At 30.6% G+C, this 24,477-nt stretch overlaps 3 protein-coding genes across 4 annotated transcripts; all 3 read right to left on the bottom strand.

Annotated features, from left to right (window-relative positions):
• Positions 1 to 18,204: 18,204 nt before the first annotated feature.
• Positions 18,205 to 18,737, bottom strand: LOC134837312 (larval/pupal cuticle protein H1C-like). The gene is made up of 2 exons (XM_063852682.1): positions 18,650 to 18,737; positions 18,205 to 18,458 (listed from the first exon to the last, which is right to left on the bottom strand). The coding sequence occupies exons 1-2, from the start codon at positions 18,735 to 18,737 to the stop codon at positions 18,205 to 18,207; spliced, it is 342 nt and encodes a 113-aa protein (XP_063708752.1).
• A 974-nt stretch (positions 18,738 to 19,711) lies between these two features.
• On the bottom strand, positions 19,712 to 20,445 carry LOC134837311 (larval/pupal cuticle protein H1C-like). The gene is made up of 2 exons (XM_063852681.1): positions 20,361 to 20,445; positions 19,712 to 20,142 (listed from the first exon to the last, which is right to left on the bottom strand). The coding sequence occupies exons 1-2, from the start codon at positions 20,443 to 20,445 to the stop codon at positions 19,712 to 19,714; spliced, it is 516 nt and encodes a 171-aa protein (XP_063708751.1).
• A 1,348-nt stretch (positions 20,446 to 21,793) lies between these two features.
• LOC134827179 (pupal cuticle protein G1A-like) lies at positions 21,794 to 22,470 on the bottom strand. 2 transcript variants are annotated; one of them, XM_063839748.1, is made up of 2 exons: positions 22,336 to 22,470; positions 21,794 to 22,162 (listed from the first exon to the last, which is right to left on the bottom strand). In XM_063839748.1, exons 1-2 carry the CDS (start codon positions 22,421 to 22,423, stop codon positions 21,849 to 21,851), a joined length of 402 nt encoding a protein of 133 aa, XP_063695818.1. In that variant the 5' UTR covers positions 22,424 to 22,470; the 3' UTR covers positions 21,794 to 21,848. The 2 variants fall into 2 exon arrangements, with proteins under 2 accessions (XP_063695818.1, XP_063695820.1); XM_063839750.1 differs by having other exon boundaries at positions 21,794 to 22,144.
• Between the last annotated feature and the right edge of the window lie 2,007 nt (positions 22,471 to 24,477).

Below are 24,477 nucleotides of genomic sequence, written 5' to 3'. Positions count from 1 at the left end.
CCTAAAAAAAAATATAAAAAAAAATTAAAAATCGTTAAATTTAATTTTTTTGTGTGACATTTTACCTCAAAAGATCATTTTTTGAGAGATTTTTTTACGAAATCTCCCTAAAAATCATCATTTGAACCCCGATTGACCGTTTGTTTTGTTGAAAGAACTCCGACCTCCAACCCTCTTGTAGTTCGTTGTTAGTTTGTTGGCATTTGGCAATTTTACAAACAATTGAACTTGTTGAAAAAAAAAAAAATAAATAAATAAGTTTGTCAATCAAGATTACACTCATCAATATTTATTTTTTTTCTTTCATGACGTTAAAGATTAAAAAAATTTTCTTTTATGTAAATTTTTTGACAATTTTTTTTAGTCCTCGTTAATATCACGAAGCAACCATAGTCAAGTCACCCATTCATTCATTCACCCATCACCGTCATCGTCAACAACATTCAACACGATTAATTATGAAAATCTTATTAAAAAAGTCTGCATTGCCATTACTCTTCACTTTTCTTTGACGCAAGCAGAAAAAAAAAGTTTTTTCATGTCCCGGAATGACGTTTCGTTCAGCAGGCAGCAACAAAGACGGGTAATTACGAACTTTTCTTCGAAAATCGTTCCTTTGGGGTAGTAAGGGGAACACGTTTTTGTGTATATTCCGTACTTTTTAAGGGGTTCTTTTACGGCTATTATGTGCATCTCTCGTCTCTTTCGTATTTAAAAATGCTTGAGAGCAACCAGTAACTGTCCCCGTCGTTCAAGTGTTTTTTCATACCTTTTTATGCGAATCCAACGACGACGACGACGGAGAAAAATTAAATGAAGAGTTGTATTACCGTAACGACAAACAATTTTTATGCAAATTTCAGTGTTTCTTTGCTGAAAGTATTTGTTTAAACAACAGTATGAATGACAATGGTTGCCAAACCCACAACGAGTCAAAAAATTTATTTTCAAATTTAAATGATAATAATGTACCAACACCGGGGGAAAATTGTATTAATTATAAATTTCGTAAATTTTAATTCATTATGTTCTTACTCTGTAAAAAATTGGTGTCTCGCAAGCAAAAAATTTCGCGAGATTTTTTTCGAAACATCATGAAAAATTTTTAATTTTCAAAAATTTATGGGGAAAAACTTTATTTTATATTTTTTGTTAATTTTATGATTTAAAATGGTTAAAAATGTGATTAATATAAACTTTTCTCAAAATTTTCTCAAATTTCTGATTCCTTTGTATTTTTTTTCTTTTTTCTCTCAAAATAAAAAAAAATGCATATTTGATATTATATATCAAAAAATGACAAATCTATTTAAAATCTGTAATTAATTTAAAGTTTTAATAAAAATTTAATTAAAATCAACAGAAATTATAGAAATTTATGAAGTTGACTTTTTTTTTGCGTGCCTTGAATTTTATGAAATAAGAGTTAAATAGCTTCTTTTTAGAGATAATTTTATTTTTTTTATTAATTATTTTTATATTTATTTATTTTTCAATCCTTTTTTTTTATTTTAAACCAAATTTTTCAAAATTTCAAACCTTTTTTTACGTTCTTAAAAATTTTAAAATTTAAAAAAGAAAAATAATTTTTTTTTGTTTTATTGATTTATTTTGGTCAAATTAAGAAAAAAAAAGTTTAATTTTATATTTTTCACAAAAAATCTCAGAAACTTGAGCAAATTTTGCAAAAATAAATGTTTCTTAATTCATCTGTTAACTATTTTAAATCAATAAATTAACAAAAAATATCGAAACATTTTTTTTTCTCTAAAAAATAAAAAAAAAAAATAATTGGTATCTCGTGGATATTTTTTGTCTCGAGAAACCAATTTTTTACAGTGTACGTTCTTATTGTTTGTTACGAAGAGCATTATTTTGGAATTTTCGCTAATTAACATTCATATCCATTTAATTATTGGTGTAATTGCTTGCAAGTAATTATATTTCCTTTCGGGGAAATTGTTTATTGTTTTGTCTCCCTCGCAAGTGCTAATTTGGTAGCGGCGCAACGTTAATTAGCGCCTCAAGCGGCCATTTTTGAGAAAAAAAAACAATAAAATAAAAATTAATCGTCATCGAAACCTATCAATAATGCTCAAATCCGGCCCATCGACGTTCAAAAGAATCATTTTACACACAATAGAATCTTTTATGAGCCGCATAATCTGATGATTTGATGAGTTGCTTTAAAATTTGTCATGATATAATATTATTATTATGTCATTTTAATAACGGAACGACAAAATATATATGAAACGATCATAAAAGCGCTTCTTCTTCTCCTAAAAAAACGAGAAAAAAATAAGGAATTACTCGTTATTATTATTAGATTATTAAAAAACGAGGTACGGATATTCGGCGTTACCAAAGATACGAACTATGGCTTTCAGATGACACAAATCGACCACGACTATAATGATGTTGGCGATGATTTTAATGAAAACACGCACAATTTATGGTTCATTGTTATTATTACCGCAGGTGATTTTTTTCTTTCTTTGCCATGCGACGAAACGAGAGGAATTTCAGTTAAAAAAGTGTCGCTTTGTACAAAGTACTTGTTTGCCATAAAAATGTCATAATTTTTATTAGGCCTGTGTTTCGTACAATTTTGCTCCTCTCTCGTTCATGGGCTAATAGATGCGATGTGGGTGGGTGCGTTTGATATTTCGTTCTTTTTTTGTCGATATAAAAAGAGAGCACAACAGTATTAAGTACTTAAAGTTTTAAAACCTTTTTTGAAGTAAAATCTTCAATAGAGCAACTTTGAAGGGAAAACATGTTCTGACTGACGGTTGATGAGAAAATTTTACTTTTAACGGTTATTTTGTGCCCGCAGGTCTGCTTTTTTCGTTAAAAATATTTCTAGCTTCTCGTCCAAAAAAAGAACGAACTCAAGCAAGTGGCATCCCCTTTCCACGGCGCCGAGTTATTATTTTTCTAGCAAATTTTTATGAGAATATTTAATATCGCTTAAAGATGGAGAGTAAATGTATTTAAAAAAGAGGAGAACGCCTTGTCTTAACTATAACGGTTATTGTCATTGTTTTAGTCGTTTAGAAAATTTACTTCCTTATCAATTTTCACATTTTTTGTGCTCTTGTTATTTAATAATTTTGTGGAATAATGATTTTTTCATAAGATTTTTTTGTGTCCTTTGGCGATTCGATGGTTAATGATACATAAGAAGGACTTAAAAGTTGTTTAAAATTTTAATATGGAAATATAGAATTTATTTTTATGTAGAAATGAGAAAAATTTGATTTTTCGTGGGTTTTATTGAAAAAAAATTTACAATACAATAATGTTTTATTCCTTCGACTTAATTAATGGGTATTATTGAAGTTAAAAAATTTTTAAATTTTTTGAAAGGGCTCCACAAAGGATAAAAATTTGTCAAAGGGCTCTAATTTATCATTTTTAATCATTTTATAACTCAAAACTGCCAAAAAATTGAAACTGAAAAAAAATTTTTTCTTTGACATAGTTTTGTTTTGAAAACTAAATCAAGAGCAAAACTAAATCAAAAACTGTGTCAAAGCCATTTTTGTCAAATCTTGCTCCAAATGGATAAAAATTTGTCAGAGGGCTCTAATTTATCATTTTTAATCATTTTATAACTCAAAACTGCCAAAAAATTGAAACTGAAAAAAAATTTTTTCTTTGACATAGTTTTGTTTTGAAAACTAAATCAAGAGCAAAACTAAAAAAAAAACTGTGTCAAAGCCAATTTTTTGTCAAATCTTGCTCCAAATGGATAAAAAATTGTCAGAGGGCTCTAATTTATCATTTTTAATCATTTTATAACTCAAAACTGCCAAAAAATTGAAACTGAAAAAAAAATTTTTCTTTGACACAGTTTTTTTTTTGAAAACTAAATCAAGAGCAAAACTAAATCAAAAACTGTGTCAAAGCCATTTTTGTCAAATCTTGCTCCAAATGGATAAAATTTTGTCAGAGGGCTCTAATTTATCATTTTTAATCATTTTATAACTCAAAACTGCCAAAAAATTGAAACTGAAAAAAAAATTTTCTTTGACACAGTTTTTTTTTTGAAAACTAAATCAAGAGCAAAACTAAATCAAAAACTGTGTCAAAGCCATTTTTGTCAAATCTTGCTCCAAATGGATAAAAATTTGTCAGAGGGCTCTAATTTATCATTTTTAATCATTTTATAACTCAAAACTGCCAAAAAATTGAAACTGAAAAAAAAATTTTCTTTGACACAGTTTTTTTTTTGAAAACTAAATCAAGAGCAAAACTAAATCAAAAACTGTGTCAAAGCCATTTTTGTCAAATCTTGCTCCAAATGGATAAAAATTTGTCAGAGGGCTCTAATTTATCATTTTTAATCATTTTATAACTCAAAACTGCCAAAAAATTGAAACTGAAAAAAAAATTTTTCTTTGACATAGTTTTGTTTTGAAAACTAAATCAAGAGCAAAACTAAATCAAAGAGCAAAACTGTGTCAAAAACTATGTCAAAAACTGTGTCAAAGCAATTTTTGTCAAATCTTGCTTCAAATGGATAAAAATTTGTCAAAGGGCTCTAATTTATCATTTTTAATCATTTTATTACTCAAAACTGCCAAAAAATTGAAACTGAAAAAAAATTTTTTCTTTGACACAGTTTTGATTTGAAAACTAAATCAAGAGCAAAACTGTGTCAAAAACTGTGTCAAAGCCAAATCTTGCTCCAAATGGATAAAAATTTGTCAGAGGGCTCTAATTTATCATTTTTAATCATTTTATAACTCAAAACTGCCAAAAAATTGAAACTGAAAAAAAATTTTTTCTTTGACATAGTTTTGTTTTGAAAACTAAATCAAGAGTAAAAAAACTGTGTCAAAGCCAATTTTGTCAAATCTTGCTCCAAATGGATAAAAATTTGTCAGAGGGCTCTAATTTATCATTTTTAATCATTTTATAACTCAAAACTGCCAAAAAATTGAAACTGAAAAAAAAATTTTCTTTGACACAGTTTTTTTTTTGAAAACTAAATCAAGAGCAAAACTAAATCAAAAACTGTGTCAAAGCCATTTTTGTCAAATCTTGCTCCAAATGGATAAAATTTTGTCAGAGGGCTCTAATTTATCATTTTTAATCATTTTATACTCAAAACTGCTAAAAAATTTAAGAATTAAAAAAATATTGGTTTTTCTTCTTATATTCTTTCATTTGCAACTCTTTTTAGTTCATACTCTTAAAAACCTAAATTTTTATTTTTTTTGTGATTAAAAACAAAGAAATTGTAATAAAAACCCTTCAAAAAATTCTTCTGAGCTCATCTCATCACTAAGTGGATTTTTTTGTCTATAAAGCAAAAACATATTGATCCCCCTTCATTTTTTCTGTTGTTGCTACAATTCCATCAATACTCAACTCACACTCATTTGCATAACCAAACCATCTCTTTTACCTTCTTTTAATAACAAGTGCTGGTAAAACACACTCAGATCAGAAAAGAATAGATGAAAAAACGTAATAAAACACGAAAATTCCGTATCAATATCTCGAAATGATGGCGGAATATTATTTTAAATTTAATGATGGAAGCCGCATAAATATCATCAACGAAAGTTCAAAGGAATTAATAATAATAAAAAAGAAAAGAAAGAATAGAATGTGTGTGTATTCCAATGAATGTGACAAATAATGTTTGATCTCTACTCTTTTGCTTAGCGATTTCCTAATTTCGTCGAAACAACAAAAAATAAAAAATTGATGAAGTATCGAGTTTCCAAGCGAAATCATGATGGTGGGTGCTTTAATTGTCGTTTACTTTTATGGAGCGTCGCACGTTTTAGTAAATTTATCTAAACAAATAAAATAAAAAAAAGAGAAATGTCTTCCATTATTTGCATTAGTTTGTGTGGTACATTTGTAGATGGAAAAGCTCATTAATTTAATTCTCAAAGCTCTTTCACCCCTTTTTCGTGCTTATCTCTTCTAAAGTGTGTGGGATGATAAAAAAAAAGAAAACGCGAGAGCATGGAAAAAATGAAAGGGGGAAAAATGAAACAGAAAACATTCTTTTACATCACCATAAATTTATTTGCATATACCTACCTACACTTTTTATGATGATCTATCTGCCTAATGTACAAAACAGCAGTTATCTAGGAGGAAAGAACTCTACACTTTTTCTCTCTCTCGACAATTCGAATGGCAGTCTTAGACTTTTTTTTTAAATAGGGTTGAAGATAACGAGCGATGTTGCGTTCACTTTCATAATGTACCGTAATGAAAAAATGAAAGAGTCGTATGGAAAAAACAGGAGCAGCAGTTAAAAAAACTGTGGGGGTTAATTTGAATATTTTTTTAATATACGAAATTCTTATCTTTTTACGCGATGTTTGCAACTGTCTACGGATTACGTACAACTTCCCATTTAACGAAATTGCTATATAACGAATACAAAGGTTTAAAAACCAAAAATGTGCATTGGGACGATATTCTTAAATGTGAATAGGGATAAAATAGGGTAAATTTTTAAAATATGCATTGGGTTAAAAATCTTGAAATCTTTTTTGAACGGAAAACTTTTTGTTTTTTAGCACTTTCACTTTTGTAACCCAAAATGTTTATCTTTGTCTCTATACAATCGAATTCAACGATAAAGTTTCTCAATTTCACGGCCTCGCACGCGCCTTCATCAAGGCCGAAAGTCAGCAGCGATTCCACCGCATTCAACGATTTGCTTGAGTATATAACTAAATCATTAATTTTTAGCCCATTATTACCCTCCAGTTCTCTTTTGAACGTTTCTGCAGTCCATCCCTCCTGGACCTCAGGTCTTTTCATGATTTTGATCGTACACCTTTGGAGCACGATGTTTATCTCCATAACTTCCAAACCTTGAAGATCGCTCCATTTACGTCTACGAAGCCATTGCCTCGTTTTTTCGTCCTTACACAGCGCAATGAAACGCCCATCACGCAGGAACATGTTCTTTATCTTCACATCCGTTGGGTTTGCCATTTTGCTGCGGCTTATGCTGATAAACGAGAAGATTTTTTGTAAATCGGACTCGGTCAGCGCATTAGATAAAAGTTCTTTAATGTGCTTTGGGTCAAAATTTTTAAATGCGCATCGGGTCAAAAATCTTAAATGTGCACTGGGTCAAATTTTTTAAAAAGTCAAGTGGGGCAAATTTCGAGTGTACAATACTTTAAAAACTAAAAATATGCACTGGGACGAAAAATCCAATTGTATAATGGGCTATTTTTAATATTCAATGATGATATAAAATGAATTTTGTGAACAAAAACCGATTCGTTAAATGGGAAGTTGTACGTAAACGAAAATAAAAACGTGTGTATCTTTAGAAAAATGTAATTTAAAATGTAATTTATTGGCTTTATTTTAAAAAATAAAATAATAAATTTCGCTTCTTTTTTTTCTAGTTTAAAATTTCATCCTTTATTTTCGATTTGTTTCATTATATTTGATTAAAATTCAATGCAATTTATGTTTTTTTTTCTTTTTTTTTAAGAAAATGGGAGAAAGCCTGCATCGTAATCAACTGCTTTGAATAATTCATGTCGACTGGTCCTCTTGACAAAAAAAATTGAAATTTGCATCTTTTTAACCGAGATTTATACATAAAGTTATTGTTGACTTTTACTTTCTTTCTCCGCAAATCTTGATTATTATTTTATTTAAAGAAAAAAATGGAGAGAAAAACAAAGACGAACAATCAATTTTGTTTGATTTGATTGAAAATTTGATATTTTTTCGGAATAATATTAATATAATAAGGTTTCAAATTCAAATTAAATTAGACGAAAAAAAATATAATTTTAATAATTTTCGTTCATTTTTTCTTTATTTTAAGGCAAGATTTATCCAGTCAGTCATCAGGTCTGTTAAAACAAAGTGTGCAGATAAACAGGTAGATTAAAAATAATTTACGTACATAATTTTACTTTTTACCATTTTAGATAACGAAGGGAGAAAGATTTATTTTTTCCTTCTGTCTCTTAAAATTTTTCTTTATTTCATTTATTTTTAGTATTAAGCAATTGTACACAAAAAACAGTAAATGGAGGAAAATTTTCGGTACTTTTATTTCATTTTTTTTTCATGGAATCATGATGAGTTGTTTTCAATTTTTCATTATGTGCATTTTCCCATGCCAGTCCCAAGAGTTATTCTTTTTCCTTTGCTGGTCCTCATTTTTTAACTAAGAAAATACGGTGCGCGAGAGATTGAGTATCTGTAATAAATATATACGCGGAAAAAAAAAGTTAATGGAGCTTTTTAATACTAAATTACCATTAAAAGATGAAAATGCGCGACATTTATTTTTGTCAGCAGAGTGGAAAATGGGTTTTAAATCCTGTGTCCTTCTCTCCATGTACTTTGATTTTTCGCTTTTTCGTGTAAATATTTTTGTTTATTTCGCAGCCAAGTGTTGGAAGTCAGGAAAAAACATTAAAAATTATTACATTATTATTAAGAAAAATAAAAAAAAAATAATTCATTGTGAAATTAAATCCATTCTACCTTTATAACGCACACGTTTCATTAAAAAAATCCCATTTTTATTTTTTTTATCGTTATTGTTTACGAAGTTTGCAGAACTCATTGGTTTCATTGGCGGATTCAAATGGTCTCCAATTTCGATTTTTTTTTTGCTTGTTTCTTTCAATTGTTTGTCTTCTTTTCATTCTTTATGTATTGCCATTATTTCCCTTTTTATTTCAATTTTCTATCGTTTTTTTTTTTAAATAAAGCAGAAGAAAAGAAAAATTCCAATCTCAGCGAAAAAAAAGTATCTCCTTTCACAATCAAACGAGTAAAATACTTAAAACAACAATAAAATTCGCCATTATTTCGGGAAATCGAAAGAAGAAAAAAAAATTGGACGCGAATTACACGCGCGCGAGAAGGGGAACAAGTTTATCATCGAGCTGAATGACCGACCTGAATGACGTGATGATAGGATATTGTCATTACGTTGACTCTTTTATTCTTCGCGATTCTCCATAAAAATGAAAATATTATTTTTTTTCTCATTATTTTTTTTTTTTTTACCTTGATCGATCAATAAGTACTTAAATGTTCGAAATTTAAGAAGATGATGGGCGAACATTTATTAGCAAAATCAGCGAAATTCGCGAAAAAAAAATTATCATTGATAGATTTTAATTATCGCCACTCACAGTAAAAGGCGGAAAATGTTGAGAAAATGGAAATTTTATGCAAATCAACAATTACCTTGAACAAAAAAACAAAAAAAAACCGAAGGAAATGTAGAAAAGGAACGACGAAAGTTTAATTGTTAACCCCATGTTGGCAAACATAATTAATTAAAGTCTTATCGTTGTCTTGTTATCGGGAGAGGTAGGTTGTTTGCATAAATTTCTGTCGTTATTTTGGTTGCGCGGGACCGTTTTTTCAGTAATTATAAATGGTCGACATGACTCCACCCTTTATGAAAAAATTTGAACGTTTTTTGTCCTTGTACGTTTCTTTTTTTGTTAAATGACGTTGAATTCATTAAAATTCTATTTTTTGTTGTTTCTAATGAAAGAAGCCTTTGTAAGTTATTGACGACAACGTTGATGACGAATATTCAAAAAAAAAATCTTTAAGGACATTAAAAGAGTTTTTTTTATGTTTCATGATTTAAATAAAAGAAAAAAAAAGGAAAAAAGAGGAAACAACAATAAACAAGAAAAAATTTTTTTTTTGCGTGCTCAAGTATTTAGGTGTAATGTACAACAACGAAGGATGGATGGCAAGATAAAAAAGGAAGTTACCCATGCTACATCACTCTTCATCTACATTTACTTAAAATTCTGGCAAAGAGGAGAGTTAAAAAGGACTAGAAACGAAAGAAAAAAGCGAAAAAGAAAAAATGGGGCCGCTAAATTAATTTGCTTGAAGGGGGCAAACAACGCGAATGAATACATAGACACTTAAAATTAAAATCGTCGTACACGGGAAAAAAAGGCGCAAAGTACCTCATTCCATTTTTTTGTATTCTCGCACTCTCTCGACAACATCCCCAGTCCTTTATATTGTTTGGTTATTATAAAGCACTTGTACTCTTTCGTTTGCAGTGGGTGTTATTTTTACTTTTCTTATTTTTCTTTCGCGTTCTACGGAGACGCCGCGTCGTACATTTAGACAATGAATTTTTTAGCGGAGCCGAACTGGTCGAAATTTCGAAATGGGTTTGAGTTTCGCTTGAGAGATGACTTTTTAAATAGAAAGGGTGGCTTTTGCTAATGGAAGTCGTTTTTACTTTGCTTGTTTACTTGTGTATACACTTCTTTTGAGTAAATATTTTGTTCTGTACTGTTCTGGGAATGGACGAGAATCATTTTTTATGATGAATATTGCTTTTCGTCTCGTTATGCGTTGAGAATCCCTGCGTTATGGGCATCACTTTGAGTACATAAAAAAAGATAAAATACTTAAGCAAATTATGAGCACCGAAAAAAAAGGTATGAGGTGATCGCAAATTTTATTATAAAAAGGCTTCGTTAATATTTTAGCATCCTCGTCAGTAAGTGCTTGTTTTTCGTTCAATCCATTTTTTTTTGAGTGTTTATGAATAAATGACGACAAAAATGACAACATTAGCGTAAATTTTTTTTTGTTGTAATTTATTTTTTCATCCATCCAGGGAAGCTTAATTTTTCTCTAAAATAATCTTTTAAATCAAGCTGCTACATTTTTTAAATTAATAAAAAAAAAATAAATTAAATTTTATTTTTTTTTTGTTTTAATTCATTAAATTACTTTTTTAAAGAAATCATAAAACACAAATGTGCACCCAGATGAAAGAACAAAAAAAAATCAACCCTCTCACAGTGTGGGGTGAATTCTAACCCAGAGGAACGTGTGCCGATACTCAGAATACGTAGCAACAAAAAAATCAGCTGTTTCGATCGATTTTTTTTTAACTCTTCATCGTCTTAAAAAAAATATTTTAAAACAAACTCTGTGTATATAATTTGAGTCGTGAAAAAAATTACCCCCTTGTAATTTTAAAATGTGACTCACAAAATGCAACGGAGATTACCCACGTTTATGCATGTTGATGAAAATCTCTGGGGTGACAGTTTTTTTTTGTTCTTTCAGTCCGTTATATTTTTTTTTTTGCATAGCACGAGGACTTGATGTGATGTAATATGATTCTTTTGTTTTTTGTACCTTAAAAAAAATTGTTTAAAATTTACTTGTGGGATTTCGAGTTAACATGAAAAAAATATTCTAATGAGTTTAGAGGAGGATGTTGGAAAGGATTAATTAAAATTACAAAAAAAAATTGTTGAAAAAAATGTTTGTTCAAAGGCGGTTCAAGTTTTTTTTAGCTGAACTGAAAATCTGTCGTACTTTGCGGAAAACAAGCAGCTTTTGTAATTTTTTTTATAATTTTTAACGGTCGATGCCAATGACATTGAATTTTTTTTCCTTTATCTTTTTTTCAAAGGATTATGGTCGCTTTCAATTGTTGGACGTTCAAAATATGTCATTTTAATGCATTTCAACACGTGTCTGATAAAAGATTTCGAATTTGTATTGATTGAAAAATTCTCAATTGGTTTGAGGGAAAGTTTATTTTTCATCAAGGACCTTGTCTAGAGCAGAAAAAAATTGTGTAGGTGTCCATTAAAAAAATCAAAGAAAATAAAAATCTCGTTAATGAATTCATCATTAACATCACTCAACGATCTTCTAATTAAATTTCATTTTTAATCATTCCAGCAGTGTAAGCAGTAACTGTTTTAAAATGTCCTACGGTGATTTTTTTTCACAGTATTTTACGTCAGTCTCATACCTTCGAGAAGAAGAAGAACAATCAGTATAATTGTTTTTGACATCAAAAGGAAAAATTGCTAATTAATGAGCTTCTGTGCCGTTTTGCGACTTGTCTCACAAAAAAGCAAAGATTATTGTCGTGGAAGAAAAAAAGAGCGTTTTTCAAAAGAAAAATCAGTTTTTTGCACGTCCATTGTCCTTTTTAGCTTCGTCACAAAAGATTTTTATGCCAATTCACTCAAGTAGAATTATTTTTCATTATATTCTCATTATAAAATATGCAAACAAGCACAAACACGGTAAAAAATTATAATTGTAACGATATACAATAATTAGTGTTAAATTATTTGCGTTTGCCAGTTTTTTTCCTCTCTCCGGTACTACACAATGATGATGAAATATTTTTCAAGTAATTATAAAGCACGCCCATTTTCTTGTCTTTTCTAATTTTATTTCATTTTATATAATTTCTGTTTTTTTTGTGTGTTGAGTGAACAAAGCGCGATATCAGAAGAAAATACAAAAATAAAAGAGGAGAATGAGTTCCGGATGGGAGTCAAACAGGGTGGCGAAACTTTTTTCATTGAATTTTTTATTCGTTTAGGTAGAAATAAGCAAAAAACATGAGAGAATCGGAAATAAGAAAACAAACAAAAATTTTGACGAAAATAAATACAAAACGATTAATTTCCACTTGAACAGGTTACAAAAAAATTAATCATCAATTAGTGATTTTTTCTTTTAATTAGATGCAAGAACGATTTTGTTGAGAAGTAGTCGAACGCTAATTAATCAAAAAATTTTTGTTTGTTTATGACAAATTTTCGATGCCGAGTCCGATTCACGTATGCGCATCACATACATGTGTGTGATTTAAATGCTTTTTAGACGAGAATCCCCGTTGATAACCCTTTCGTCACTTTGTTTCATCGTCACAAAATAGGCAATAAATTGTCAAATTATCGACTTTTTGTAACTTTTGGGCAAATAAATGTTGCAAAAAAGGAAAATAAATCATCCGGTACTAATAGTTCCCTATTGATATTATCACACACTCAAAACTATCTCTCACTTGAAACGGTTTTACGTGCATTTAAACCCATTAATAGGCCCCTTTTTGCCATTGTAATTGTTTGCAATCATTATCGATTACAGATATTTTGCCTTTATTCTCATTTTTTTGATCAATTGTTATTGTGATATTTTTATTTATCTCAACAATGCAAAATTTATCTCTTATTCAGAAGCGGTTCAGGTAGAAACGATGATGCGTAACCCACTCTTTTAATACACACATAATAATAAAATAATAATTTTAGCATATAAATCACGGAGCTTTTATCGATCGAACCCTTTCTTTGTTAAATTTTAATTTTTTCTGGTTGAAAATGGGTTTGAATGTAGTTCATAAATTTTCTAAACGACTCGTGCCGAGCTCTAAAAAATTTTTTTTTGCTACATCTAAATTTTATAATGATCTACATTTTTTTAACAATGCACAAAAAAAAATTTTAGGGTGAGGATTAAAAAAAAATTGAAATGATTTTTTTAAACCCTTTCACTTTCATCGGTTCATGCGCAGCTTGCACCGAATTTCACTTGTCGAAATTTTTTAATGATTTTTTTCATCTCGATTCCTCTTTTTTTTATTTTTTAATGTGACTATTATGCTAACACAGAAAAAAATTTTAATATGCATGCAGGAAGGAAAAAAAATCGTGAGGGGTGAAGTTTGGTGTGTAATCAAATAAATGTGTGAGATATACAGAAGAGATGAAAAAAAAATTGTGAGTGAAGATTTTTTTTAACCCCTTTCTAGTCTTTTAAAAAATATTTGAATATAAAAAATTATATTTGATGTTGTCGGTAAGCACATTAGAAACGTTTGCGGATGGGATGAGGAATTTTGTGCAGTCATGTCAGAAATGAAATATTTCGCTAGATGACTCAGAGATGTTTGGAAATTGATTTTTTTGGTAAGTAAAAAATTAAAGTTTAACTTGAAGAAAAATTTTAAAGACAAAAATAAATCTATTTTAATTTAATTTAAAATTTTTAACGTTTCTGATGATATTAAGAATTTTTCGTTTGAATTGTAGATTAGGTTTGAGGATGCATCACCGCGGTCCGAAGACCTATTGTGATCTTGAATATTTTTAATTAAATTGATCTTTGAGTATTTACTTCCCTGTTATTTGTTATGTAGGTTCAACCTATTAGTGTCTCAGTGAGATCGAAATCTGTTTTTCACAAATTCGCACGTGGCTTTTTGAAATTCACATAGTTCACGTCGATATTGAATCCGTCAAGCATCTTGTCGTTCGCTTTTCTTTTTTAAAGCTTATTTTTCTAAAATTAAAGTGGTTTAGTTTCGTTAACAAAAATCATTATTATAATTTTAAAACGCAAATTTTTCTTTTTTCTAATGGATGAAAAGGGTTATTCTCTTACCATAAGTACGCACGAGTCATTGAGACAAACAGCGAAAAAAAAAATCACCCCAGAAATGTCACCCTCAGATGTTTTTTACGAGTCGCATGTTTTAAATATTTTTTTCCTTTCCAACTAAATTTCATTATTCAAATCCATGTCATACATTAATAAGCTCTATTGAATTATGATTTTAACAGCATCTCTCTCAATGCGAGCGTAAAAAATTGATTACCGAAACTTTAATCTTGCGCGAATCCTTTGAAAGACTGAACTTTATCGTCTCGAAACTCTTTTCATTTCTTTTATATAAATTCCTTAAATAAAGCCATAAAGCGAAATATCAGACAGCATTAATCTAAATTGAGTTCATACCGAGAGTTTCAATGTCGAAGGAGCGCTGAAAAGGTTTGCATATATATAAAATAAAATTAACTTGCGGTGTGTCGTACTTACTTGCAATATTCATAAAATGTTATAAATTGGAATAATAATGTTCATATTCTAGTCATCTTTACCCGTTGTAATGATTTATTAGATGAGATTCCCTATATCTCTCATACACTTTTTTATTACCCTTATGTTGTTATTATTGCCGTGCCTGCTTACCGTAACAGCTCTTCTATTTTGCATACGCACGAGATAAAAGCGATTTTGAAACCCATTTGGAACTGTATTAAAAATTTAGATTGCAATCGTTCTCTTTCTTTGTTGTTAATGTTGAGCCAGATTTCGAGCTTGTTGAAGTGTGGAAGGAAAAACGTAAAAAATATGCTAGAAGATTCGAACTTTAGCCGGTGTCCGGTTTGCGATCTAGTTTAAATGTCGTGTTGAATGGTTTCGCAGTGTTTGACTGATCAACCTTGAGCCACAGACACTTTCAAATCATTTTATGATCAATTATTGCGCTGTAATTATCATCAGCTAACCACAACTACTCGCCGTTTTTTTCTTCCTAGGAAACAATTAGAATCTTTATTGCTGTGCGAATTCGAAATTAATCTAGATCTTCCGGTAAATGTAACTCGTTTCATGTTGAATTAAAAAAAAAGAAGAAGAAGAATGATAATTAACTTCTAGTTTTGGCTGAGTTACGTATAAGGTGTTTAGATGACATTGTCACTACTTGTCCTTAAAATGTCAGTTTCACACAATGGCATCATTTTTACATACAATTCATCCCAAAGCACGGCGATATGAACGTAAAGTGCGTGCTTCTGCTTTTCAATTTAAATTTTAAATTAAAAAATCTTCGATGTAGACTTGAAGATTTTTTTTTGTTGTTAAGAAAAGAAGACAATGACACTTACTACGCATTGCCATCGTTGTCGTCGTCGTTGTTGTCTCGTGGCAGACAATACATGTGCCTACATACGCGCAAAAGTACAACATCAAAACAAACATATAAGGAGTGCTGACGGTCGCATAACAGCATTAAAGTAACCTTGATTTGGTAAGTACAACAAAGTTATGTGACGTAAATCTGATCTGTTTTGTTGCATTTTGTTATGTTAATTGCGTAGCGCCTGATCAATTTGCTCGGAGCGCTAATATTAAATGTTCTATATAAAAAATTTATTAATTTTTCATAGAAATCGCATTTGACATCGTCTCGCGTGCTTGTACGCATTTCTCGGCCATGGTCAGGGTCAAAGCGGATTGTTTCCTACGAATGATGTGACATTGTTCAAGTTAGCTATTAACTAACTTTAATCAAATACATAAATCATAAAATCATGTGCAGTTTGAGCTTCTGAGTTGTATCGAAACGTAATTAAGTTCTAGAAAATGTGTAATTATTGATTTATGATAGGTGTATGGCGCGGGGCAACAGTAGCTGATCGTGAACAACATTGTGTGCAAACTTACAAGGCGTTTATTTACGATGATTTCGAGGAAATATAACTAAATGAGAGCGGAAGGACAATTGTTAGACTAATTAAAATTTATGTCTTTTGTCTCCTTCACATATTAGATCATTAGCTACTTTAAATTTTTGTATCCTTTTTTGTGGTTCTTTTTTAGGTTAATATTCGTATAATAACACTTTAGAAAATCACTTTTTTCATTTAAAGAGAAAATATCAACGTTCAAGAGAGATTTTTCGCCACAAAGATTTTTGTCAACGTCCATATCATGCTGAAAATTTGGTTTCTCGTCAGATCATCGAAGTTAAGCAGTATCAGGTATGGTTAGTATTTGGATGGGTAAGTACTTAGTTGGCTTGGGAACGCCGCGTATCATTGGCTTCTTTTTTTACTCACCTTAAAATATAAAAATGATAACGAGTTAATTTTATTACCTATTAATATACTTACAAAATTTACATGTGCTTCGCTGGAGGCCAGAGGCATGTCATTACCATTGCACAAGATAAGTTTCTTGTTAAGAGACACATTTTGCATCAATCAGTAGGTATGTATTACTTCAAGAGTTCTGTCAAAAAGTCACTTAATTGACGTGTCATTTGCAATTTTAAATACTTTGGCAACTAAAATGTGGTAATGGCCCACAAGAATTAACAAGTATACTTACATGGTGTGTGATGACTGTCATTAAACTGACCTACATCCTTTGCTTAACTACTTGTTTACAGGTAAATACATCAATTTTAACAGACAGATGCTGTAATCTTACACTTGACACACATTCTGCTGATACGAGATAAAACTCTTGTAGGTTTAATGTAAAAATAAATAAAATCACGACTAATCGATATCCATCAAAAGCAATGATGATATGTCTGGACAAATAATTAATTAAAAACTTGAACTTGTTTGAAATTATTTGTATGAATGAAATTGAAAGTTGGCTATTTATTTGTGTGGTTTAACAAATATTTGACATTTGAGAAGACCATCAATATTTAAACAAGTAAACACTTCTGAGTTTTTTTTAGGTATGAGAAAATCAATAGGTTTAAACTTGATCTAATTGATTAAAACAAATAAAAATGTTAAATGGCATCTTAACCATGAACGGATACCATAAATTACCGCTCATTATTTTGATCGTATATGTACTTACTTAATAATACCAACGATATCGATCTATCAAGGTTTGCGGCTTCACAAAATAATACAAGCGCTTTTCAGCATCCATTTGCGCTTTAAAAGACGTTTTAATGGGAATTTTTGCAAAAAAAAAATGCGAATTCACAAATTAACCATAAATTGATTAAATATATTAAATTGTGTCTCTAATTATATTTTTCTGAATCACTTTAGCCTTATACTTGATCATTCTTAGAGATTTGTTATGTCATATAGCTCAGCAAAAACCCATTTGATCGATTTGTTACATCAGTGCCAACAGTTTTTATTCACATAACATACAGGTGGTCAATTTTGATTCTCTATTTTTTTGCGTTGAATTGAACAAGCAATAAATTACTGCAAAGAAATAAATTCTAATAAATGTTTATTTAAATTGACGTTTATTTTGTGCACCGATTGCTGCTTTTATTGCATAAGTAATGCATTAAATGTCTCTAAGCATATAAAATAAATTTGATTTTTTGAGGCGATAAGTGACTAATTTCGGAAATGCATGTAAATTATTGCAATTTATGTATTCTGCGTAAGGCTACTGGTGTGAAAATGTAAAAAAAGTGAACGACACGCGGCGTTCTCAAGCAGTCAGTCATCTAAGTACTAACCTTAGAGAGTCTGTGGAGTTAATTTGAAGGACTTTTTGTATGATTCTATTTTTTATTGGATTCTATCGAGTAAAGAAAAATTTTCTCATTAATTTAAATATAGATGACCAAATTCGTATTGATAAAGTCAAATGAAGCGTTTTTTATGCAAATTTATTATTATAAAGTTAAATGAGTAGAGGTTTGATGACCTTTAGTGAATTCTTTTCGATCGATAACAGACAGAAGAATATTTGTGAGTAAATGAAAATAAAAAAAAAAGTTTTGATTTGTACAAAAGATGGAAGAAAGTTTTTCTTCTCATTTATTTTTGGATTTTTAATTTAATTTGTAATAATTTAGTGAACAAGGACTGGGGCGGCATGGACAGCATGAACGCCATGAACAACTGGAGCGTGCACAATAGGGGCAGCATGCACAGTCTTGACAACAGGAACGCTATGGACAAGAGGAGCAGCGACAACAGTTTTGTGAACAACAGGTGAGTGATGTTGAACAATAGATTGATGGCTTGTGGCAACTGGAGCAACAACAGTCTTAGTTACAACTGGAGCGTGTACAGCATGGACAACTGGAGCAGCAACAACAGGTGCTACGTAAGAATGATGAGCTTTAGTTTGATGGAATAATTTTGTGCAATTGCATTAGTATAAAATAGAAGCTTTCGCAGAAATTGACCATAGCGTTTAAAACATAATTCATGTGAGATTCAATTTCTTCGATTGAGATGCCCAACAAATCACTTTTAAATTTAGATCAGCTTCTTTGGAGATGAAAACTTACCATGATGTACAACTGGGGCAGCAACAACGACTCCAGGAGCAGCCGAGGCGTAGGCGATGACTGAGGCAAGGATCAAGAATTTGAACATTTTGGTGGATGTGTTTTTAATAAAAGGAAGCTGAGAAGCTGTTTTAATCACTGTTAACTGAGTAATAATACTGTCTTCAGTCAGACAATCCTTTATATAGGCAGTCGGGAAGCTCAGCGATACGCATACATCCATAGAATGAGTAGTTTGAGTAAACATAACAATAATAATATTCAAAACTGAGCGAATATGATGAAAACTACAACAAACAACGTCAACTTACATTCAATGTAAGTAACTTATTGAGATCATATGCTCAGTATGTAATAGAACTAAAGTAACTTACAGACAGGTTATCATATTTTTTGTGCAAAAAAAAAAGAGAACATCAAACATGTAAATTAAAAAATAAATCAGGTGACAAAAACCCTAATTTTAATAAGCATTGAAAAGTGTCCTTGACAGATAAAAAATAAAATCGTTTATTAAGTAACGAGAAAAACATGTCTAGACAGAATATTCACGAAAATTCTCGAGAAAACTTTATATGTGTAAGTTACGTGCAAATTGTTAAACCTTAATAAATGGGAGAGAAGATTAGCAACATTTCCGGATTATTATATTGTACAGTTTTCTTTTGAAAAAAAAAAAGATTTGATAGTTGAATAAGTATTCAAAATAAAGTTCTGCAAAATTTTTTTTTTCAATTTCTTATCATTGAATCATAAAAAAATTGTTTTCAAATGCAAAAAGCAGTGATAATTTTGTTTTCAAATTTTTTAAAGCATAAAAGTTTTTCAACGAAATTTCTTATAAATTATGATAAAAAATCAAAAAGTCATAGCAAAATTGAGCTCTTTAAAAAAAAATGCAAATTAAATAAGCAAAGGCGATTCCATCATTTTGATTCAAAATAATTGAAAGGTAGAGAAGAACGAAAGTGTTTAAAAATAAAAGTAAAGTTATTTTAATTTTTCAGGAAGAAAATTTGTCTTCCGATTTATTATTTTATGTCTATTAATTCAAATATTGATTTAGTGCAAGAGGACTGGAGATGCATGCACAGTCTTGACAACGGGGACGGCATGATGATGTACGCTGTGAGCAGAGTGAACAGTCTTAACAACTGGGACTTCGTGGTGAACAGCGTGCACAACAGGAGCAGCATGAACAGTCTTAACAACAGTTGGGACTTCGTGGTGAACAGCATGGACAACAGGAGCAGCATGAACAGTCTTGACAACAGTTGGGACTTCGTGGTGAACAGCATGTACAACAGGAGCAGCGTGAACAGTTTTAACGACTGGGACTTCGTGATGTACAGCGTGAACGACGGGAGCAGCAACAACAGTTTTGTGGACAACTGGAGAGTGATGCTTAACAACTGATTGATGGCTCGTGGCAACTGGAGCTACAACAGTTTTTGTCACAACTGGAGTATGCACAGCATGGACAACGGGAGCAGCTACGTAAGATTGATGATAATCTTAATTTTTTTTTTGTTTTGGAATAGAGTAATGTTTAAATTAGTCCAAAAAAAGGAAAACTTTCGCAGAAATTGACCTTTGTTTAAAATATAATTCATGTGAGTTTCAATTTCTTCGATTGAGATTCCCAACAAATCATTTTTAAATTTTGATCAGCTTCTAAAGGATGCAAAGAGCACTTTGCTTAAATTCTTACCATGCACAACTGGTGAAGAGACAACGACTCCTGGAGCTGCAGCAGCGCAGGCGATGATTGAGGCAAGAACTACGAATTTGAACATTTTGGTAATTGGATTTTTTGGAAGCTTTGAAGCTGTTTGTTTCACGGTTGATTGATTAATGATACTCTTTTGGGCCAAGACAATCCTTTATATAGTTGGAGATGTAGTTGAACTGTACGCATATAATCCATACATTAAACCACCGAATATTCGTTTTAAGCAAACATAACAATAAGTAAATAAATAAAAAATATTCAAATACGTAAAAAAGCGCGCGACAATATTGAATACAGAGCCAACAACAACAAAAAGCCGACTCAATGTAAGTAACTTATTGCGATCAAGTTTTTTTTCTGTACGAAAAAGAAAACGAAACGATGCGATTTTTTGAAAGGACCTATAATAAATACATAACCCAAATAAGATAATTCATATATGTTTTTTGAATATGTGTGGAAACATGCATACATATTATTTCAAAGAACTTAATTGACACTATAACACTTTGTACGAATGACTTCATTTACCTACATCATTCAAGAAACCTGTCTGTCATTCGTGTAAAATAATATTTCGGATAGAATTAATTTAAATAAGGGTACTTAGGGTTTTAAATGTTATTATTATGCTTCAATTTTAATCAAAATAGTTACACTTGTTAGAAATCAGGAAGTTTTATAAATTTTGTAACGAAAAAAAAATCTATTTATACATGGAATTAGTTATGAAAAACATTTGTATGTAAATATATAAGTTTATACTTAATAGATAAATATTTAAGAAACATTTCGTTTAAATTTAAAACTATTTATTTCGTTTAAAAAGATCTTGGGTGCGGGAAAAAATTAAAACGTAATTGCAATGAGTTCAAATAAAGAGTACCAAAAATGTTAAAAAGACATGACCAAATAGGTTTAATTGCAGATCCAAAATATTGAAATCATAAACGTACCATGAAATTTTCATCGTAAATACTAATATTAACTCATTATGAACATTAAGACTACCAAACAATCAACATGCATCCTACATCCTGAAAAATTATCATCATTTGCCACATTTGCATTTTTCATTTGCCAAAAAGAGTTTTTTATTCGCCAATTGAAAGTCACTTTTGCCAAAAAAAAAAAATATTTGTCGAAAATGCATTTTTATGTGCGTAATTTCAGTTTAGATTTTTGATTTGCCAAAAATTAATTTTTACATAATGATTTTAAGAAGAATCCAACAGAAGAATTTTCAAGAAAAATGTGTATCAAATAAACAGGACTTTCACAAGGATATCACAAGGATTACTAGTTCTGTAAGTTCTTTCATAAATATAATGAGGAAAAATTTTAATATAATTTAGCAAGGATTAAAAAGAATTGAAAAATATGTTTTTTGATTTTATTTGGAAGACGTTGGTCATTCCATTTTATTTTTTTGACTATTTTTTCAGTTTTAATTCAATTTGTAACAACTTAATGATGAACAAGGACTGGAGCAGCATGGACAGCATGAACAGATTTAACAACTGGGACGGCGTGGTGAACGCTGTGAACAACTGGAGCGTGTACAATAGGGGCAGCATGCACAGTCTTGACAACTGGGACACTGTGGACAACGGGAGCAGCGACAACAGTTTTGTGAACAACAGGTGAGTGATGTTGAACAATAGATTGATGGCTTGTGGCAACTGGAGCAACAACAGTCTTAGTTACAACTGGAGTGTGCACAGCATGGACAACTGGAGCAGCATGAACAACATGTGCAGGTGCTACGTAAGAATGATGAGCTTTAGTTTGATGGAATAATTTTGTGCAATTGCATTAGTATCAAATAGAAGCTTTCGCAGAAATTGACCATAGCGTTTAAAACTTAATTCATGTGAGATTCAATTTCTTCGATTGAGATGCCCAACAAATCACTTTTAAATTTAGATCAGCTTCTTTGGAGATGAAAACTTACCATGATGTACAACTGGGGCAGCAACAACGACTCCAGGAGCAGCTGAGGCGTAGGCGATGACTGAGGCAAGGATCAAGAATTTGAACATTTTGGTGGATGTGTTTTTAATAAAAGGAAGCTGAGAAGCTGTTTTAATCACTGTTAACTGAGTAATAATACTGTCTTCAGTCAGACAATCCTTTATATAGGCAGTCGGGAAGCTCAGCGATACGCATACATCCGTAGAATGAGTAGTTTGAGTAAACATAACAATAATAATATTCAAAACTGAGTGAATACGCGCGCGACAATAATGAAAACAACAACAACAACGTCAACTTACATTCAATGTAAGTAACTTATTGCGATCATATGTTCAGCATGCACAAGCACTGTCTGTAGTTTATTGAGGAGAGAACAACAACAGCGAAAAAGATGCTGTGTGGAAGTGTAAATAGGCATGTAATGTTATAACAATAATAATTGTAAGCAAGTATACTTGACTCGGAACAAATACTTGCACGCCGCAAAAAAAGGTTAACTGAACTGCGATCAACATATATCGAAAATAAATACCAATTTACACGGACTCATAAATCTTGACAGGCATCATAATTTAAAATTGAATTCATTAAATTCTCAATTAATTTTAATTAAAGATAATTACAGGTTGTTGTTCGAAAAAGGATGAATTGACATACAAAAGATGAACTGATAAGCAATGGAGACGGCTTGTCATCAATAAAATTTTCGTGAGCATTTATCGATAAAATTGCAAGAAAACCAAACAAAAACGCAATATAATCAAGTTATTGCCTCAAATAAAATTAAACTGTGGGTGTCAAATAACAAAGGGCTTATTTAGCTAACACGTGGCGTTCCTTCAACATGATGCAATTCAGTGCTTTGTTGACGAGATTTTTAAAAACATTAAGTCTCGCTATACGCATTTTAATCACTTTATCCTTCCTTTTTGATCACCAACGATGTCTTGTCGTCACAACTCACGTCATCAATAGCCTAGAAAGAAACTATCGTCAGCACCCATCATTATGAACGTACTTGACTTTTACACCTTTTTGTATCGCTCAACATCATCTTTCTCCTCTTTGATTCTGTTTTTCTTCCTCACCAAACAAGGTTATGTTCTTTTCTCGCACAGAAAGTAAAAACGCAATAAATTAAAATTGTTTCCTTTTACATTTGGCGAAGTAACTGGAGCGTTGAAATAGTCATTAGCGATATTATTAATAGTTTTGCCCTGACTTTTACGATGCATTTATGCACTTTTCTAGACTTCTCTGGAAGCCACGACGGCGACGACGGCAAACAAAACAAAACCACTCTAACTAGCACTTATGCGAAAATGCCAAGCCCCTTCATTATGCAAATTTAGTACATGGTTTACCAGTTGTTGATAGTAGTAATAACAATAATACAACTTCTATTCCTCTTTTTTTTATTTTATTTTTTCTCGGAGTTGCAAGACAAATTTCCCACACATTCTCGTACATCTTATGAACGATGCAATATTGGCAAGCAACAACAATATTATTATATAAAACCTGAATTGCATCTAACTTATTTTAATAACTATTTGTACAATCATTGGACAAGACGTTACGTTACGTTCAGCTATGCAATCGTAATAATAATAGAAAACTTTTTTTTTCTTCTTTTTTCAATATGTTTAATCAAAGTGCGCGATTCTTTATGGTCGATAAAACAAGGCTCCAAGTGCTGAGCCTACACTTCATGCTTATTTAAAGCTCACAGACAATTAAAAGGTATTCTTTTGTAGGCATTAGATTTGCATGATTTTAATATTTCTTTGTGTCCCATTTGACACATATATCTCTGCCCATAGCATAGTTAGATTAAATTTTTGAAAAAAAGTAGGTAATAATGCTAATAAATAGGTAGAGGCTGTCTAGTCGTTTTATTTTATTTACATATGATGTCGTGTCTTGATTCATTTTTTTTATTTATTTCGTTCAGAATATGTAATGAGATACAATTAATCATTTTGCAATAAAAAAAGTTTATTAGTCGTCGTCGTCGTCGACATGGATGTCGTGTGTGTAAACATAAGAAGGCGCTTTAATAGAGAGGCATGCAAAGTAGATTATTTTAAGAAATTATATAAAAATCTAAAAATAGCTC

The sequence above is a fragment of the Culicoides brevitarsis genome, chromosome 1 (assembly GCF_036172545.1).
Source record: "Culicoides brevitarsis isolate CSIRO-B50_1 chromosome 1, AGI_CSIRO_Cbre_v1, whole genome shotgun sequence".
In the NCBI taxonomy this organism is placed as follows: Eukaryota; Metazoa; Arthropoda; class Insecta; order Diptera; family Ceratopogonidae; genus Culicoides; species Culicoides brevitarsis.
Note: the sequence above shows the minus strand (reverse complement) of the source record. Positions and strands in the feature narration are given on the sequence as shown.